At 42.7% G+C, this 20,521-nt stretch overlaps 1 protein-coding gene across 1 annotated transcript; it reads right to left on the reverse strand.

Moving 5' to 3' along the window:
- Positions 1–1,104: 1,104 nt before the first annotated feature.
- Positions 1,105–9,069, reverse strand: LOC119655146 (phospholipid phosphatase 4-like). The gene is made up of 3 exons (XM_038060885.1): positions 8,837–9,069; positions 8,404–8,783; positions 1,105–1,504 (listed from the first exon to the last, which is right to left on the reverse strand). The coding sequence occupies exons 1-3, from the start codon at positions 8,902–8,904 to the stop codon at positions 1,206–1,208; spliced, it is 747 nt and encodes a 248-aa protein (XP_037916813.1). The 5' UTR covers positions 8,905–9,069; the 3' UTR covers positions 1,105–1,205.
- Between the last annotated feature and the right edge of the window lie 11,452 nt (positions 9,070–20,521).

Genomic DNA, 20,521 nt, shown 5'->3' on the forward strand with positions numbered 1-20,521 from the left:
CTAGATTGCTTATAGCCTAAAAGGGTTTTCTCTTCATTGGTAGATGACAACAGCAATGGGATCACTCAAAAATAAGGTGGGCGAACACAGAGCTTGGACCCTGTCAACAGGGAGTGGCTGGAGCGAAGACATTATTAACATCATTAACAGCGCAAGATTTTCCCCATAATCAGACAGTCATGGTGTCGCTCATAAATTTCTTCATGATATAGGCTACGGAATCTTTCATCCATATGCAGGGGACCGAAAATTTTTTGAGGGATTTTTCTCTTCAAGGCGCTATTTCTTGCTGCTTTCCAGTTCTCAGAGGAATACGAGGAGGAATGCTTGATCTGGAGGTAGGTAGACTGCTCATATCAGGTTGATCTTCCCATAATGGCAATATCATGAGTATAGGTCAATAGTTGGCTGGACTTGGAGAGGATGGTGCCAGCACCTACATCACCATCACAGATCACTTTTTCCAGAGCTAGGTTATCCATTAAAACCACCCTGAGTTCCACCTGCTCGGTTGGATCACCTTTATGTGTTACCCCACGGGGCGGAATTACCTCACTTTAGCTAGATCTTCTTCCTTCTATTCGCGATGTTCGTAACTGGATCTTCCTGATCTCTTTCGCTTTTCGCAGTTTATCTTGGATCGCTGTGATCATGGATTTGATCGTATTCCAATCCTCCTGACATACTAGCATTCTCAAATTTTCCGGTGGTATCATTTCACCTAGAGTTTCCACTATGCTTTTCTCCTCTACCACGAACATCAGACATTGCAAGAATATGTGCGCTGCCTCCTCCAGGACCCCGTTGTAGTTTGGACAATCAGGCGAAGTGTCCATTTAAACCTGTGCAGATACTGTCGGCATACCTAATGACTGCCGAGAACTTAGGTGAGGTTATAATTATTGATCTCCTCATGTCTTCCCTCCTTTACACCTCGATGCTCATCCTGGCGAGACGAGGAGGGAGATCTGATTTCCGACCGTATTGGAGTGATGAGGTGAGTACTTTTCTGAATTGTCCAACAACCAAAATATCAGCGAGTTGAGGACCTCGTCCAAAGAAGACGACGCCATACGTAACACAAACACGTATTCAAGAACGGCATATCACAAGAAATTTCATATTTTATTCAAATCATAATTAATTTGCCGTATAATCAATTCTTTTCATAAAATCACTTTTAATTAAAAATACACTAGCCGCCCTCAAGACGCAAATGGATCATCTGCAAATTCGTACGGCTTGCCAGGATTTGGATCATACACGGATGGGAAGTGCTGTCGGTAGCAAATGTAACTAATGACGCTTCCAATAATCCCACCAGCAAGCACATCCTCTGGATGATGCTGATTTTTAGTTGTCCGGCAAACTCCAATCATTACGGCCAGGATGATGGGAGATAAACAAATACATGTTCGCCACGACTCACCCTTTCCTTGGTCATTGAATAGATTCAACTTGGCCGAAAGATATAGAAAGAGGAAAACCATAATTGAAAACGCAACTGAAAAGAAATGAAAATAAGAAATTAATGAATGCTAGTCAAGATAGGAAGGAAGGATCTAGAAATGAAAACGAGGCACCTCACATATATGTATATGTGGTAACTTCAAGCTAAGGGAATTGATTGAATAAAAGTCTAGAGATTATTGGAGCAAATATTTTTAAAGCAAAAATAGCTTCATTCATATTCTTATTCAATGCACCAATCAGTGCATTAAATCTGTGATTTGGGAGAATGATAAAATAATCTAAATCTGATGAGTTGGGAGTCACCCACCATCATGACTTTACTTGTCATAAACACTTTCTTGGACCGGAAGCCTATAAACAAAACTATGCTTTACAATCTTCTCACTGCCTACTTCAAAAAGGATTGAGCTGTTTTGTTATAACTAGCTTATCCACCCACTCCTCATTTCCGGCTTCATTTTCTGGTCTGATTGCTCCCCATCCCAAATGGAACGACTCCACCTTAAGGAGCGCAGGATCTTTCGCCACTGCGCCAACATTTTTAAAAACGAAGACCGCTCCAAGTACATTTCCATCCTGATCCCCACGTATCGCTGCCTTCCTAGTTCGTCATGCCCTCAACTTCCTAGTCAAATGTCAATCCCATCCCGATCCTCTTGTTCCCAAAGCCATGCATATCGAGATCGTTGAAGATAACCTTCTTCGGACTCATCTGTTTACCTAGATCCTCTTATCCCTCCAATCACAGAACCGTCTTTTCGATCCCCAAGGTAGAGTAGTATTCTACACAGGCAATTTCTCCGACTCCCTATTTTTTAAACCTACCCATCATTAGTGCCCCTCCTAGGTTTTTATTCCCATCCCTCTGCTGCAACGTCACGCATCCTACCCCATTCCTTTTTTCCTGCCCGTCCCACCTTGTTTTTAAATATACTCAATGAGTGGAGTTTTTTCGACTCTTCCTCCAAAATGACTTTTTAAATATTTCCCGGCATATACTTCCTTAGTGATAAGTTAGGTTAAGCTTCATCATATACCTTAGATTAAGCTTAATTGTTAAGGTAATCCCTAAGTTAGTTTTAAGTTTATATTCATCTTTTCTAGTAAATAAAAAATTGTTAAAAAATGTTGTTTTTGGACCTTCTCACTGCCTTTTACACCCTAGAGCACAGAGGTGAGCAAGTAAGCTGAGTGTCTTGAGCGGATTCAGGACCTTTTCAATTTTCAAACAAATTCTGCTTGGGTCAGCTTAAGATTGAACCGGGTGATTTGTTTGTAAGTGTAAATCAGGGAGCAATTCCAAATGTCAATCTCTCAGTACAGAGGTAGGTCAATACCTGACGGGTTGCCTCTGCCCTGGGCGAAACGGTCAGTTGCCTTTTTCCGTTTCTAGAGCTCGAGAGTAAATTTTTGTGATGCAGGCCAGCTGTCCACTCCGTTAAAAAATATCACTCTGGGCGGTATCCCCATTTGTCGATACCTGTTTTACTCCAAGAGTTCATCCTTAAAAAACAAGAATTAGCTGCCAGATCGAAGCTTTTGAGTATAACATTCTGGCCCAACTGAGACAAATTACATTGACATATTTCCGGGTCTACCACGCAATAGATTCTACTATCCCATGGTACCCGACAAGTTAGTCGCCCTCCAGCGTTCTGGCGCAAAGCAGTGCAGAAAGAGGAGAAGCTCCTCGAGAGTTCTTGAGGAGGGCTGAGTTGATTCAAGTTACAGCAGGAATAATTTTCGCGATGCTAGGGAACAGATAATGGCGGTTCTTATTGGCTAGCAATGTAGATAAAATCAAACTGGTCGCCGTTTTTTTGTTACAAGAACATGAGCAAACATGGAGTTGAGGAGTTAGGGAACTTACTCTGTAAGGGAAGAACTCAGTTCCTATTTTTACGAGAAGATTGTGAACGGTATACATTAAACGCTTCGAGTTCTTTTCTTGTCAAAAATGAATAAACTTTCTTGAATTTTAGACTGAACTCCACAGAGTTCACTGCAGAATGAATCACAACAAATTAATTAGAACTTGCAGCCATATCAAAGGTACGGTCAGGTGCAATGTTGGCATCCGGTATCGAAGGTGTAAATATGATGCCAGCAGAATGTCGATGGAAACGTTGATGGAATTTGTATAATTTGTATAGGTGTCGTCCTATCGACCTGCACGGTGGCATGTGTATCCGTTTGAAGCGTTTAAACTCAGTATTTGGATTATTCGATAAGAGAATAAAGTGTTCGGTGCAAACCCCTTTACCTCTTAACTCTGGAATCACCTCATTCAAGAAGGAAGAATGTTGTAGATTGCTTTCATGCTCATACTTCCATAAAAGAGTTGTCTGCAGGCGCTGTCGTCAGCACCACCGATTGAATGAAGTTGTTCTTCCTTGCTTTATTATTACAGTTTATGAATTTGACCAAAAGGGTGAAGAATGAAAGTATTAGTCCAAGTCTGGCATAGGTTGTTAAGTCATCTTTTATCGTGATGGTGTGGATTAATTTGGTGTTGATAATGTGAAGCTCTTTTAGTGTTTGCAAGAGCAATATTTCCTCCATCTGAATTATCTCAGGACCTGTGTGTATCACTCATCAGGAGTAAGGAATGAACATTGCTGAGTTGGGGACAAATTCTATCAAATGGTCCTCCAGGTTGGAAGTTGTGTAGGGTTGACAACCCACCACGGAAAAGTATTTGTTATGGAGCTAATGAAAGGACCTTAAAATTGAATTGACTATACAACAATGGATGGAAAATGGACAAACGATTTGCGCATTTTCTCATAGAATGTGCGCTTCATGTACGGAACAGGAACAGGTTAGCAGCTAGTCGATATCTTGTACCAATATAAGGAAGATGTCCCAGCGCTACAAGCTCTGCACAGGACGGGGACCGGTTTCTTGAAGAAAAGCCACTACACCAAATATTAGAGCTGCTACCCAGTAAACCATGTGCTCGGAGTAGTACCTTTGAAAATACATGTAAACGCTTATGGACTCTGCGATTGAAATTTTGAAATATAAGCCTCATTAATGTTCACGTCCCTACAGATGGAACTATACCGTCGGAGGAGGATACCTTCTATGAAGCGGTGGAATGAACCGCTGAGGCCTGCCTGTGTATGACATCAAAATTATACTGGGAGATTTGAACAGCCAAGTAGGCTCCCATCGCTTACATAAAAGCATCAATGACATCGGACTGCGGATTATTCAGCTAGTAGGATAACATGAAATGGTTGTTGGAAGTACCTGGTTTCTCTCGAGACAGAATCACTTTGAACTCTGAAGGGTTCCATATCCTCTGTAACATCTATGACAGGGACAGCAAGGAAAATTTCGAACTTTCGCCTTCAAGAAAAAACAATCAAAAACATTTTTGGCCCCCCTGCAGAAGAATGGACGATTCTGTAGCTTTCCGACTGGTGGAAGATGAAATCCCGCTGAATAGGCTGAAGCCAGTGGTTAGTCGGCAAGGATTGAATCCATTTCACATCATTCCAGACTGTAAAATTATGAAAGCAAAAGAAGAAAAGACGTGTCTCCCCCCGGAAGTGTGTAAAACTAGTGAAAAAAAAACAGAGAAAGTAGTTTTCATACCTTCAACGGAGGGCACCTTTCAGGCCGAGAGAATAATAGTAATGCGGCTGCTGAATAAATGGAATCGGAATGCGGGGATGCTCCATCCACGGAACAAGTCGCTTCTAAAGACAAGGAATTACCCCAGCCATAACGACAGCATCATGAAGGACGAGCCTGCGAATTGGGCGGAATTTTTCCTTAAGAAAACAAACTGGCACCCTCCTTAACAAGCTAGAGTAGGCTCTTGACAATAACAAATCCCTGGAAGCATCAATCCGCAGCTTCCAAGCGGCGATTGCCTCGCTAGAAGCAACCAGAAAATCAACGTTCGGCGAATCTTGGTTCAAACCGAACAAACGCCCGATAATAACGCCGCAGAAGTAAATGTCTGGTGCTCCTGCTGCAGACAAATCTGCCAGGATTCCTCAACGCCATGTAACCAAATGCACCTCGGGAGAAAAAGGTGAAACCGAATTTTCCTCCATTTGTTATTGTCACCTGCCAGCCTGGGATCTTTAGGACTACTCAAAGCTTTGTTTCAAATGCTCCCACACTAAGGACTTCCTGGTTAGGAAATTAAGGAATTTTAATCATCAGATATTCCACCATGAAAAAAGGGAAATACACAGCAACCATGAACTTTCTCGTGAAGAAATAGACAACTTCTTCGTTTATACTCTCCTTTTGGAGAAAACAACATCTCTTATCATTTGTAGCCTAGAGAGCTGGGAACCGGATGGACCAAGGTATACCCAAAATCCAAAGGTATAGGTCCGTAGAATGAGCTTATGGCTAGTCCCCTTTGATGCATCATTTGAGGTCAATGATCTCACTCCAATTGAGATGATAAACCCCACTTTGATTCGCTTTAAGCGGATAATGAGCAAACAGATTATGTTGTGTAAAACTGCCAGTAAGTCGGTCATGTGCTGCTGAGCAATCTGCAATATCGCTGCGCCAAATGTATGCACACACGGGGCAGGTGAATGAATCAAAATGCCGGGCGAACGTCCCAAGTGCTTAACTGCGTGACAAGCGCTGTCTAACGCAAGTGCCCTAAGAATTATACCAAGCAGGACCGTTCGAAAACGGACCCCTCCATCTCAGACCAAACCAATTCGACCGAACAAACCTTGCGTGATGTCAACGCCCTCCTGCACTAGGTCATCTGTTGATTCGCTATGCAATGCAATTCCTTCGCGTCCACAAGTCAAGTACTGCCAAACTAAATTACCTCAAATTTCAGTCAGGTCGCGAAACAACCTTAACCTTGACCTCGAAACACAATAATGAGCCTTCTATCATCTAACCAGGGATATTAGGATCATTGAGTTCAACATTAGCTCTGTAGCCTGTCGAGCTTGTAGACACGAACTCGAACTGTTTTTTGGTGAATACAATTCCCGAATAGTATTCTTTTATGAAACTAGGCTGCCTTACCGTCATAGGCCCTAATTTTCTAATTTTAACCTTTTTTGCACCGACGGACAAAATTCTAAGCAATGAGCCACACGTAGAGGGTTTGCAATAGTAGTTTTCGATAAGCTGAAATTCTTTCTGCTCTTAAATCACTCCAGGTGATTATCACGTTAATAAAAATGACGTCGACAATAGTCTCCTTATGATGTACCAAAACCAGCTCATTGACCCAAACGAACTCTTCACCAACAGCCCAGCTGGCAAATCGTTGTCCCTCAGCTTGAGTGAGCACTTACGCCCGACATACTTTCTGGTCGCTCGCTTCTTACAACATAAAAAGCTGCCGCTCCTACTTTGAGTGGAAAGAATAACTGGCATCAGTGATAACGATATTTTTATCCTTAATATCAAACCTCCCTTTAAATCATGTGACCACCTCCTTTAACAGCACCTGACTTCATTATATATTTCCTTAAATCCAAGGTACCCCAAATCTAATTCCCTCCAGTACACAGAAGCAGTTCCATATAGCAATACAAATTAGTCTTTAAGCTCAATAACCTCCTTAACTTCTACTTGCACCTCCGCAAGCAATTCTTTAGCTTCCTAGATGATCGGCAGTCCAAAATAAACGTTCAGCAAAAGCTCTCCAATACCAAACAACTGTTGGGCTGAAGTTCGTAGACTGACACAGAGATGCCGCTACTAGTATCAAATCCATATGATTTCTAGTTAATCATAACCTTCAAAAGACACCTGTGCAAATTTGACAGCTGCCGGGCTATTAGTTTACGCAATAGAGCATTTTTGAGTGAAGAAACTTTTGTTAGTTTGTAGAAAATGAATAAAAAGGAATTTCATGCGTTAATGAAGCATTGCTTTTTTGTGAAAAGAAAATACTGTTGAAGCCAAGGCTTGGTTTGATAAACGTTATTTGAACCTCGCACCAGGAAAATCAACCGTTGAAAAGTGGTTTGCTAAGTTTAAACGGGCGAAATTTTATTGCTGGAACCCCGGAGGTATCCGCTCCCTTTGCAACCATTTTCTCGCCCTCAACAGCGGATATTTCCAGCCTAACCCTAATCACCATTCCATTTAGACCGTCCAATATTCCGATGACCTCATAATTTAAGCCGTTCGTATACTATGGAAGCCCGTCTATATTCATATTTGGACGAGCTTTACCGATACCAATTCCTTAGGTCAATAAACCCACTCAGCGAAAAGTCAAAATTTTCTGCTGCAAACAGTTAATTAGACCTTTGATCACTTTCGGACTCATATCTTCTGGGTGGGTGTCTCACTCAGCCATATGAAGAGCGTATGCCTCAAGGAAAGATAATACCGAACCAGATCCTCTGTTTTCTCCCAAACTCTGCACGTCCATGCTGTGATAGCCGGATACGCGGTGGAATTCCGAGGAAGGTACCAGCTACTCCCCAATCCTTTAGTATCCAAGTGTCTGCGGGTTCAGATCGACTATGAAAATTTCTTCCGCAGAAAGTAATTCCGTAAGCTTAAGGGCAATAACGATAATCGTATGTTCGAAGGTCAACAAATCCGTATGGCTAAGGATGATCCAGATGGAAAATATGTATGATAGAAAAAGATTACGTAGCAGACCGTATCTCAGATGAAACTACGGCATATACCCAGACGGCAGACAGCTGTAAATCATATCGCGTTGGCAGACCCCTGCAGAAAGCCGGATTGTCTGAGGTTGCCATCAAAGATAGGTCTAGAGTGGATGCCAGTTGTAACTTCATTGACGATGATGAGTTATAACAATTTCTGATAAAAGTGCGTGGCAGACAGACAGGTTGTGAAAACGGCTTTTCCATAAACCCTTCCAACTATATTCCTGCATAGGGACTTTACTTATTTAAATTTTTTAGAGCTCGCCTAGTTTATCTAAGTGTTACTTACAAGACGTGTGTCCACTTGGAAAACTTTTCCGACCTGCATCAACTAACTTTGGGTCACCAGTGCATTCACTTTGCATCTGCCCATCTGGATAACAGCACATGAAGAAACTGGGTCTTGGTTTTGCAACAAAAACTTTCATCAAATGCGTCACCAGGGCTGTCAAGCAAATTCCCATCGAAATTGCAAGTATAGAATGTACCATTTCGCGCTTGTCCTTGTGTAGTGAATAGGATATAATAAGTACCGCTGTTGAAATTAGACAACCCCCCGCAATGAAATATTTCTCATCCACTATAGGTTCTTTTTCAGTTCGTTTATATCGATACCATTCTTCGGGCTGTATTGTATTATAATCTGGTGTTGGCTGATACGATAAATATCTGTAAAATATATTTTTTAGGAAAAGTATCTGAATGATGCTAAAAATTCTCACTTTATGGCCCCAAGGAGGAGAATCCGAAGAATAATTTCATGCAGAAGCGACTTAAATTTTTGATTCATTTTGCAGTAAATTAATATTAAATTATACTCGCAATTTCGGGCAATTTTTTTGGGAATTTTCTCGAATAATGACTAAAAATTCACTATTTATTCATATTTTCATAATATTTTATTTATTATTTATATGTCATGTCCGATATCTCAGCCAACTACATATGAAATTAAGAGCGATGAAAGTCAGATTCTGTTAGTTGCAGTTTTGGAAATTGAATTGACTGTTGGCTTGCAGGATAACCCAGTGACCATTTGAGTTGACAAGGATGTAGGCCTGTTGAGAGGGGAGAGGAATGTGGAAAGGCGAGAATACAACGAGAAAAAAACACCCTACTGAAGACTATGACAAATCCGTGCTCTCCGCAAGCAAAAACAGATTGTCATTGTCTTCAGTGACAATGAGTCCTTCATTTTCATTCAATTGTTTATTTTAACTCCAAGTTAAGAGACCAGAAAAAAGCCTTTACAAAAATTTCCCATAACGTACTCCAAAACTTTTCTAGCCTTCCATCGTCGCTTGATATATTGATCACTTACCCCATTGCATTAAAATTCGGAACAAACTACCTCTCGAGTCTCGCCCTATCCCACACTTCGTTGAAGGAAAACTTGGCTGTTGCCGCCTGAGTTTTCTTTGCTACTGGTGAGGCTAACTCGTTTATATTAACAGAAGCCCGCTCCCACTACCATTTCCGCTCAGTCTCAACAGCTTTCAGAAAACGCTTTGCTGCTACAAATCGATTATTATGGTTTGTCAAAAGTTTTGTCAGAGGTAGAGAGACGATGCCGGACTTTCGGCGCCGGCTTGATGCACGGAGGGACGAACCCTGGTAGGCGGTGATTTTAATGCCAGGGCCCTTAAATGGGGCATGCCGCAGTCAGACTCCAGAGGGAAACGGATTCTGGAAATGGCGGCGATCGCCAGCACATCGCGTTCGAAGTGGTTGACGCTACTTGCCGGCGTGCACCAACGTGACGCTCCCCCTGCCAGTGGAATGTCGCGAGGGTGAACATCGGGAAATTCGTCGAAGCTCTTGGAGCAGGCTGAGCCGCGCTGGAGAGCACTCCGGGAGGTGGTAGTGTCGCAGCTGACACCGTCATAAATTCAGTGATGAACCTTATAACGACGGCGTGTGAGGCTTCCATGCCTCGGAGGGGCCCCAGCCGCGACAAGCCTTCTATGTATTGGTGGACGGCAGATATTGCCGACCTACGGAGGGCGTGTCATAAGCTCCGCCGTTTGGCACAACGTTTGCACGCCAATGAGAAGGCATGTGACATAAAGGCGGAGTATAGATCAGCAAAAAGGAGACTCCGCAGCGCTATAAATAAAAGCAAAGCTCGCGGCTGGCAGAACCTTGTTAACGAGATGAATGAGGACCCGTGAGGACTTGGTTATAAGCTTATCACCCGAAAAATCGGCGCTCTGTGGAGGCCTTGCATACTAAGTACCGACCACCGTCAGATGGACTACATTATGCTGGCATTGTTCCCCAGACATCCTGTACGGGTTGATGGAAATAGCGCGGAAAGCGTCGAGGATTGCCTTTTTTCACAATGAGAAAGTTTGAAAAAGCGGTTCTCACTATGAAAAACACGAAGGCGCCAGGTTCTGATGGCTTCCCGGCGGAAAGTTACAAACTGGTGTTTCGCCAACGGCCATAATTGCTGCTTGAGGCATTCACGCTGGGAAGTGGCCAAACTCGTGCTGATTAGTAAGAGTAAAGAAGATCCGCAGCTCCCGTCTGCATACCGACCGCTGTGTATGCTTCACACAGCCGGGAAAGTGCCCGAGAAGCTAACCAGGAGTAGACTCGATGAAGCGACCCACGTTGCCATTGACTTAACCCAAAGGTAGTTAGGGTTCAGAACAGGGAGATCCATAGTGGATGCTATTATGGCGGTCGTAGATGCGGTTCATTGAGCCGAGGCACTCAGCCGCCGATCTCGGCGAATAGTGCTACCATAACCCTTGATGTCAGAAATGCCTCCAATTCCGTAAGATGGACAGATATGCTAGGCACATTAGAAAACTCATTCCACGTGCTAAGCTATGTCTTGCGGATATTGAGGGATTATCTGAAAGACCGCTCCCTGCTCTATCAGACGCTAGAGGGTCAAAAGAGATTGGAAATCACGACGGGAGTAGCACAGGGATCCATCCTAGGGCCGGACCTCTGGAACGCTTCCTATTATGGTCTGCTGAGACTCGATATGCCCGAAGAGTCGCGCCTAGTCGGTTATGCACACGACGTTGCGGCACTTTTTGCCGGACGCACTGTTGAACAGGCGCAAAACAAACGCATATTGATGCGACGGGTAAGTGGATGGATGACTACTCACAGTTTCAGCCTTGCGTTGGAAAAAACCGAAGTAGTCATCTTGACCAGAAGGATGATCCCGACCCTGCGACCCGGCGAGTTGACTATATAGTCAAAACCAGCAAATCAACGCGGCAGAGGACAAGGTTGCAGCTGGAGTCGCGGCCTTGAGTCTGCTAATGGCGAATGTAGGGGGCCCTATATCTACTAGGAGACGTCTCCTTATGGGGAGCAACGCAGCCGTTTCTGCTCTATGGCGCAGAGGTATCGGCTGATGCTGTTGACAAGGAGGTGCATTGTAAGCTCCTTGCTCAAGTGCAGAGGCGGGGAGCTTTGTGAGTGGCGTCTGCTTATCGCACCGTTTTCGAACCGGCTGTGATGGTGATCGCGGGAGTGATCCCTTTTGTCCTCCTAGCATGGAGGTTTTCAGTCTTACCTGCACAGAATTGGGAAGGCGCGATCTCCTGATTATGTGTTCTGCAATGGAGTGGCGGACGACGCTGAACACATCTTTTTCTCTTGCAAGTAGTGGGACGGCTTTCGTCAGCAGCTTTAGGCAGACGCAGGGGAACTCTCTGCAGACAACATTGTCAGAGAGATGCTGAAGGGCGCTGGCAGCTGGAATCGTATTGCACATTATATTCGGGCTCTTCTTATTGGAGGGCGACCGGCGGAGGGATTGCATGGTAAGGGGTTCCCCGAACTAACAACTTGCTTTCTCTCCACCCCTCCCGTTCACGAAAGGGATTCCCTGATTTGAAGACTCCCAAAGCTGTTAGAGTGGGGGGGGGGGGGCTAGCTGGAAGCAATGTGTCAAACGGTTCCAGGCTAGTTCTCGGATGACAGGGAGGTGTGTAGTTGGTAGTCCGACAGCGTACTGTTGCGGGAGTCCAAAACTATGTGTAAACGCATTCACCTACCCGACGCCAAAAAAAAACCCGAGAGTACCGGAAATCCCCCTTATTTTAAAAAAGAGAAGCATCCACAATCTGATAATTCGGACATTGTATGCACGTCTTCGAGGCTATATTGATTCCCTCCTTCCTCACAATAAGGCAGCAACAATTACAAACCTAGATAACCTCATCGTTTGAACTAGTGCTAAAATCTAGCCCCTAAAGCCACTGAAAATTGAATTTTTCGGATCAATTCCTGAAAACGAAACCAAAATCACTACTAAAATTTATACCAACAAAGGAAGTGTATCTCTATTCCTAAACTGCATCATACACCCATTTAGGCAACATAGTGTACATTCTCTACTGCAGAGGCTTGACATAGAAGGTAATTGAATCGATTCCTCCACCCTTTTGTATCTCTGTTTCCGAAGAATATAAAATTGCTTGTCAATGGCATTCATCCAAGCAAAAAGGTTAATTTAGAAAATCGATAAGTCGTTTCTTTGTTTCCATTTCACTGATTGTATCCATTTATTATCTGAAAAGCAAAATTTTCTGTGATAGAGTTTCATTTATTTTGGAAGTCCTTCCCTTGACCAATCCAATTGACTAAGTTAAGAACTTGCTGATTTCGAAGTATCCTTCGGTATACTTAATCATTGCAATGCTTTTAACAGAGAATATAAAATTAACCATGAAATCTTAATGATTTTGAATGGATTTTTTAGTGAAAATATTTATTACAAAAAATGTCAGAAGCGTATAATCCCTTTTCACGTCTTTCCGCCTGTTTGCTTATCTTTTCGTGCTTTCCGTTTCCTATATGTGCTTAATATTTGTCCTTATGTCTCCAGAAAAATCGATTCGGATACACAGAAAGACAGGTTGAGATTCAATTGATTTGAAGAAGAGTCAAATATATCAACCCTCGGGAGGTTGTCTTGGGATTTTATATATATCGTTGTCTTTTATAAAAACACTTTATCAATCTTCTCGTGGTTAGAGAAGTTATACTTTACACTATCCATTACGACTCCCGAAGCTACGTTGAAAAATCTAACTTATTTATAAACAATTCATGCCGAGGCTTCCGTTGATGCTTTGGTTATCGTTATGCAAAATCCTAAGGTTTCCGATCTCCCAGTGATGTAAAATTCCAAGTCGGGCTTCGGACCTTTCGAACCCAGCCTTGACTGACTTGCCTGACGATATGTATTGAGGTCAAACCTCCTTCTTCTTCTTCTTCGATCAGGCTGATTTGGGCATTCTGACACTGGCATTTTTATCTTTTCCATTAATCATGAAAGTCAAAATATGAATTCAAATACTTGCTAAAATTTCAAGAGGCCGGATTCCTCAGTCTCTTTGTTTTATCTAGCATATGAGCAGGGAGAAGGCGACAAGTAGTTGCCGAAATATGCATGTCTGTAAAAAATAGATTAGCCGTTTTGGAGAAAAGTGAGTGTGAAGTTGAGCTCCCTAGGCGACTAAGGACTCCTTTGGCGATGGAAGATGAATTGAAAACTCTGAATCGCACACTTTTAGAGTGCTTTGAAGAGGCTTGTTCATTTCCCGAAGCAAACGTGGTAAAACGGTTCCATGGTGGAACCGAGAACTGCAGAGACTCAGGAAATCAACCAGACGACTTCTAAATCGTGCTTACAAAAGCAATAAAGATGAAGACTGGCTAAACTTCCGGAACTCACAGCGTAAATATAAGAGGCTCGTAAAACGTTCGGAACGAAACTCTTTTAGAGCATACTGTGAGGGGCTGGAAGGTGAAAAGGAGACTTCCAGAGTCAGCTCAAACTCATTAATAACGATGAGGCGCCCAAATTGGACTCTCTTAGAAAACTGAATGGTACTTGCACGAACTTCAGAGTTGAGTTTATACTGACTCTCTTGGAAGTAGATCACCCGGGAGAACAGGTCCCAGGAGTGGGAAGAAGTGAATTGGCGGTTTCTGCAAACCCTTCAACACGAATGTATTGCAAGAGGAATTGGAACACAACAAGAGCAGATGTTAACAATGAAAAGGTGAGAGCTGCTATACTATCATTGGAATACTTCAGAGATGACTATTCAAATCCAAAGAGCTTCAGATAAATCAGCTTAACATAATTTTCGCTGAGATGTCTAGAGAGACTGGTCGAGTGTCACATTCGCGAGAAGGCGCTAATGTCGCACCTCTAAATGAAAACCAACATGTTTACTAATGTGGAAAGGTTGAGGATTCAACTCTGAAGGATAAGTACGCGATGGGGGTGTTCGTGGACATTGAAGGGGTTTTTGACTGTTCGCCCTTCCAAAAGCTGCCAAAGCCAAAGATGCCGCCAGAGAGCATGGTGTTGACGAAACTCTAATAAAGTGGTAATCAACTAACTATTATTCAAACGGCAGAATCTGCCAATACACGTTCAAACTTATGCGGGTAACGTGACTGTGCTGGCTATTGGTCGAGATCTCGGAATGGTGTGTAGAAATACACAACGCGCCGTTGATTTGATTGACAGTTGATGTTTCAGACATGAACTTTCAGTAAATCCAAATAAAACCACAATGGTATCATTTACAAAAAGGAGGAAACTGAACGAAGAAGTGAAATATCTGGGAGTTATTCTAGACAAGAAGCTTCTTTGGAACAAGCATGTATAGATAAAGATGAAACGAGCTCTTACAGCTTATGGGCTGTGTAGGCGGACCTTTGCCTCGACATGGGGACTCACGCCTCAGGTAGTAATATGGATATATGTTGCTATCATTAAGCCGTTGTTGGCTTAAGCATCCGCAGTGTGGTGGGTTAAGGTGGAACAAAAGGGTTTACGCTGTAAACTAGTCACACTGCAAAGAACTGTGTGTCTGGGTATCACCGGTGCCATGAGCACCCCATCCGGCGCAGCTCTGAATGCATTACTCAATTTACAGCCCTTGGATTTGTTTATTCAGAGCACAGCAATTAAAGCAGCTGATAGGCTAATTCGATTAAATCTAGTGGAAACCAATGGACATGGGGGGTACACAGCATTGGAAGGGTCATTGGGAGAACTGAATCTAGTTTTCGCAATGTCTTGCGATTCTCAGTTCCCCATGCATCTGTTTGGTAGAAGATATGATGTTATCTTGGAACGGAGAGAAAACAGAGACGAACCAGAAGAATGCGTGTCAGGATATATTGAGGTCTTTTACACCGATGGCTCAAAAACAGAAAATGGTTCTGGAGGAGGAGTCCATCTCTCGAATAAAAACGAGAAGTGGGTTTTTCCTTTGGGACAATACCCAACGGTCTTCCAGGTTGAAGTGTAAACGATCCTAAGGGCGGCAATCTGTAGCGATAGTGAAGCTGCATTGAGGGTGTTGAGTGGTATTGTGATCACTTCAAAAATCGTTCAGGAATGTAGAAACTGATTGAATTCTGTTTCTAAATTCTATACGGTGGATTTACTCTGGGTACCTGGCCATTGTGGTGTACAGGAAAAGGCAAAAGAGCTTCCCCATGCCCGGGTCGGAACCAGCAATTGGTGTGTCATTGTTGCATTGTCTGATGCTGCTATCAAAAACTGGTAATAAGCTTCCCATAATGACAGGTGGCGAAGCCGTAATGTGGTTAGACAGACCAAACTCTTCTTGTCAGAACCAAACAAACATACTGCAAAGTTCATCCTGTCGAAAAGTAGGAAAACGTGCAGAAGTATTGTAGGCATTCTGACTGGTCATAATTCACTAGCTGGGCATATGTTCAGAATAGGAATTATCCAAGATGATACGTATTAATTTCGTAATGAGAAAGCGGAATCCACGGAATATTTTCTATGTGAGTGCCCCGCTTACGGATGCTCAGAGAGTCTGCCTCTCCCCCATCTCAAACACACACACACACACACACAAGTTGCGATTTGCCAGAAGAATGTTCCATTTTTCATTGTGACAGGGTCCTGGCTCCAACGTATATGCACTGGTTTCCTGATTGCAATTAAGCACCTCCTTCCGTTCCGTTTCTTTCTTGTGCTTGATCCTCCCACCTGCACCAAGAAAATTTACCTTGTTTGAAAATTTCTTAGAACATCTAAATATAACGTTCAGCAATTCCCGTAACTCTACATAATTTTGCTGACTCCACTGTCAGTTCCCAACAACAATCCTGTGACTTACTTTGCTGTTACTTTTTTGAAGAAGCACCTTTCCCTCTTCTATGCTCTGTTCTGATTTGTAGATATACTCTGTTCTGAGATGTTGATAGTTGTGATTCGCTTGCCTTCCCTGTCCAATAAGTTCCTTACTGATAAATTTCACACCAATATCCGACCTGATCGACCTTTCGTCAATATCGACCTGTGCGTCACAATTTTTTCCTAATTAACAATAAACAATGCCCCCCCCCCCCCCCCTTTAAGCATAATTTCCAATAAAAGTCTTGAATATTGTTACTTTCCTTACGTTTGCAAAGAAGCTCTTTCTTTATTATCCCTACCCTTTCTCTCAGGGACCATACCTAAAAAGCGTCTAAACCCATTGATGAAGTCAGACCTCTTCAACTTTAACGTGAACACCTCTTTCCAGAGGTGACCTAGATCTGTTTCGGGTGACTTGATGTAGAGTCAACAGAATCTGTGCTCAAAATTCATTTTGAAACCTTCAAACATTTCGATCACTTACGTGTCATTCATGGCTATGAAATTAAGAAATGAAGAGGAACGGTTGAGCGAACTATATTGGGCGGGCCTACCGGGAATGTAGAAATCCAGGATGCTTATTGGGGGATACGAACCCATGCGCACAAAGGATTGCTTAAACCTCACCAAAAAGAACCTCCGAATCATAATGGGAATGCCCATTGGTCACTGTCGGCTAAACTATCAGAGAATCTGAGTGAGGGACTTGTTAGCACTTATGAAGGGAACAAGTGGTTCCCGAAATATCATTATTCTCAAGAACAAATATCTACACCAGCGAAAAAGAAAAAAACAATTTTTTTATTATTTCACACCTAGGGAAGCTAGGGATATCTACGGGCACTGCCTGCAGGTTTTGTGCGGAGTGTGATGAAACCTCTATACACGTACTGGGACAGTGTCCGGCAATAGTGCAAAGTAGGCCGAGGCATCTGGGAGAACACTTAATACCAAATGTAAAGTTGAATGATCTGGAAATAGGGAATATACTAAAGTTCTTGACGGCTATAGGCTTGCTTGAGATATTATGATTAATAGGTACACTATAACCAGTAAAAGGGGCACAATAGTTCTGCGGTGCGACTTTTCATTAACAGAATAATAATAATACGTGTCATTTTACAAAAATTCGCGTGTCCTTTCGGATGCGTAGGTCTGCACCAGATTCTGAAAAAAACAAACGGGGGAATTCTGGTAACCTATCAAAATATCCAATACGCAAACCAAACCTGAAAATGAATAAAAACGGCTTGACCATGCGTATGGAGCGCTAAAACTCCTAAGCTGATCGAAAAGGATAATCTACAATGGATTGCATCCTCGATCAATGTTCCTCCTGCCCCAGAGGTATGGTGAGGTGCGACCTTTGGGGTTCACTACCCGCCTTGGATTTTTGAGGATCTGGTGTGGCCCCACACACCGGAAAAGACACGTGTGTTTTAGGTATAATGACACGTGAGTGATCCAAGTGCTCGAAGGACACCTCCCTCTCCCACATTCCCGAGCCGGACTATCGCAGAGGCGTTCAAACATGTGGTGATGGAGCTTCAATATTTGCGGGCGGACCTTCACGGTTCCCCTCTTGATCTTACCCACCCACTCAGTATCGTGTTCCGATCACCGCGATCACATTCTGATCATTACGAATCAGCTGGGTAAACCCAGATTTTATTAGGTGATGGAATGTTTTTAGTTTATAGAAAGTACAGAGAAGTCGACTCCGCAACCAATGAAAGTTTCGCTCGTGCGAAATCCTTTTTATTTGGCCTTGATTTGCGATTTTTACCTAGAGCTACCTGGCAATTTTATTTTATTTCTGTTGAGTCAGCTGGTGTCTTGCACCAGTGCATCTTCTTGGCCATAGTCTGGGGCAGACTACCTACCGGCTCGCTCCTGGTCCTCAAATCTATCAAATTTACTGGTGAGCAACGTAGATGGGACGAGTCGTCGAAGGGTGGGCACATAGGCTTCTTCCCAACATTAGAGTATGTCTTGAGCGACAACATGGAGAAATTAACTACCACGTTACCCAGTTCTTCTCAGGACACGGTGGTTGCTATCGGCAGTGTTTATACCACTTTGGACTGCATGACTCACCGAATTTTCCTGCATGTAGTGGCAGACCGGAGGATGCAGACTGTGTCATGTTTCACTGCTCCAGGTTTGCGAAGGAAAAAGCACTGGGAAGGAACATGAGCCTGGAGAATATAGTTGCGGAGATGCTGAGGTCAACGGAGAACTGGCTTACGGTTTCCTCTGCAATTGTAAAAATACAGAATTATCAGAATCGTGAGTGCCTAGAAGTAAACCCACCCCGTGAAGTAATACCTAAATGGTGGTCCCGGGGGGCTGGGAGAGACCGGGGGTTGTTTTTAGTGGTTGTGAATCCCACACAGGCTGGTTCTAGTTCAGTCGTTTGTGCGGCGGAGCTGGGGCGGACGTGTCTTTTTAAGATTTTCCATCTCCGTGTACGAACAGAAAAAAAAGTATACTGATTTGACAAGAACTAGTACTGGAAAAGATAGCCAATTGGCCTCTGAGGTTAGTTGGAAGAACACTCGACCTTCGTCCCGATTGCCAAAGTTAAGCGTTGCTAGAGGTGATTGGCATTTGGAACGCTTGTGATATTTTGATTTAATTTTTTTTTGTGGATGCTTTCAGTAAATTTAAAACAGAATCAATTTTGAGAAAATAGGACAAAGCCTTCAAAAATACAAAAACTCAAATCGACAGCTACATTCAAAAGTAACAGTCGTACATCGAAATTTCCTTGCATAAGGAATTCAGACACCATTTCATACCTGAAGTGCTCACTTTCCAGTTTTCTACTTGTCTCCTTTTTACTTTCTACAACAAAACACCTGGATTTTCAGTGAAATACTTACCTCTTTCATGCACAGATCCCTTAACTATGTTCTTGACCGGCTTAGCTAGACTTTGCGCTGACAATCTGCTGTTCCAAATCGCTTTAACCTACTGAGATTCCTCTTTCAAATTCACTTTATCCTATTGAAATTCCTCTTCATTGCATGAAAATATTTTACTTTGAAAAGGAAGAGGAAAAGTTATGAAATATTTTCTTGGTTGTATATATACAAGTATTCCCATCTGAAGACTCGATAAATAAGCTTCCTGGCTCTTTACAACGCTATGTTATCATAAAAGCAGCCATATAAAGGAGAAAACTAATCTACAACTCCCAGAGAGAAAGTCACGGTACAATGAAAATATCACAATACAAAAACATCAACTCCAAGTCTATATTGTTTGTGAATCCATGACCTTTTGCGTCGTGTTGTGCACGAAATTATTTTTTTTTTAAATCCTCCAGTTGGTTCCCGTTTAAGTCATTACTTTGTTCAGGTTTTCCTGAAGTTTTCCCAAGAGTCCAAGTGCACTTCCTTTTAGTTGTTTTCACTTACTTTAAAATTTATTACAGCTAGTTTAAGTGCAGGGAACTAACTACATAGCGAAGCACACTAGATAGGAGGAACCTACAGAAAAAGGTAAAGTGTTTAAGTGAAAGGGGAATTAAAGAAAGCTAAGTAAAATCATTCCCAGGCACTCATCGTAGAATACAGTGTTTGATATAATCAGACGCTTAGAAGTTCAGAGTCGAAGGACATGTCTCCATATTTATTACAGCTTTATCAAATGTGTTTCATGCTTAAATGGAATCACATGCTCTTCCTTTGAGAGTTTTCACAGACGAACTACCAAAGCTGAGGACTTGTACAAAAGGACATTTAGCGGACGCAAGATTATGTAAATATTAATGAGTGGGCAACAGTATTTTGTAATTCGCCTGCAAAGAAATTTGTCAGCCTCTAAATAGGCGCCCAAATACATTTTCCGCCTTCCTCTAAACTCTTCCCTGTTATTAGATGCCGAGAATGATACCAGAGAAATTACAAGGATTATCAAAAAGAAGATACCTGCGCGCACAGGGTCCAGCTGCCTAGACGAGACTGGTGGGGTTTGTCATTGTGTTCAAGTGAACACCGTATATTTTTAGGACTCCCATTATTATGGCTGGGCGACTAAACGCGACTTTCGGACAAAAACCCAATCGTCAGTTATCCTTTGATGCGGACAAGGCAGCATAAAGAACGTCACCGACAATAAGAAGAAATAATATCGGAGACAAAATGCAACTTTGACCGACTCCGCTTTGAACGTCAGAGAGCCAATTCACACTATCGAAAGCTTTCTAGAAATCGATGAAGAACAGGCG

The sequence above is a fragment of the Hermetia illucens genome, chromosome 4 (genome assembly GCF_905115235.1).
Source record: "Hermetia illucens chromosome 4, iHerIll2.2.curated.20191125, whole genome shotgun sequence".
Classification (NCBI taxonomy): domain Eukaryota; kingdom Metazoa; phylum Arthropoda; class Insecta; order Diptera; family Stratiomyidae; genus Hermetia; species Hermetia illucens.

Coding starts and splice junctions, on each gene's coding strand:
- LOC119655146 (XM_038060885.1), bottom strand. CDS start 8,904: ATGAATCAAAAATTTAAGTCGCTTCTGCATGAAATTATTCTTCGGATT. Junction 8,784..8,836: donor CTCCTCCTTGGGGCCATAAA/GTGAGAATTTTT, acceptor TATATTTTACAG/ATATTTATCGTATCAGCCAA. Junction 1,505..8,403: donor TCCAAGTGGACACACGTCTT/GTAAGTAACACT, acceptor ATTTCTTTTCAG/TTGCGTTTTCAATTATGGTT.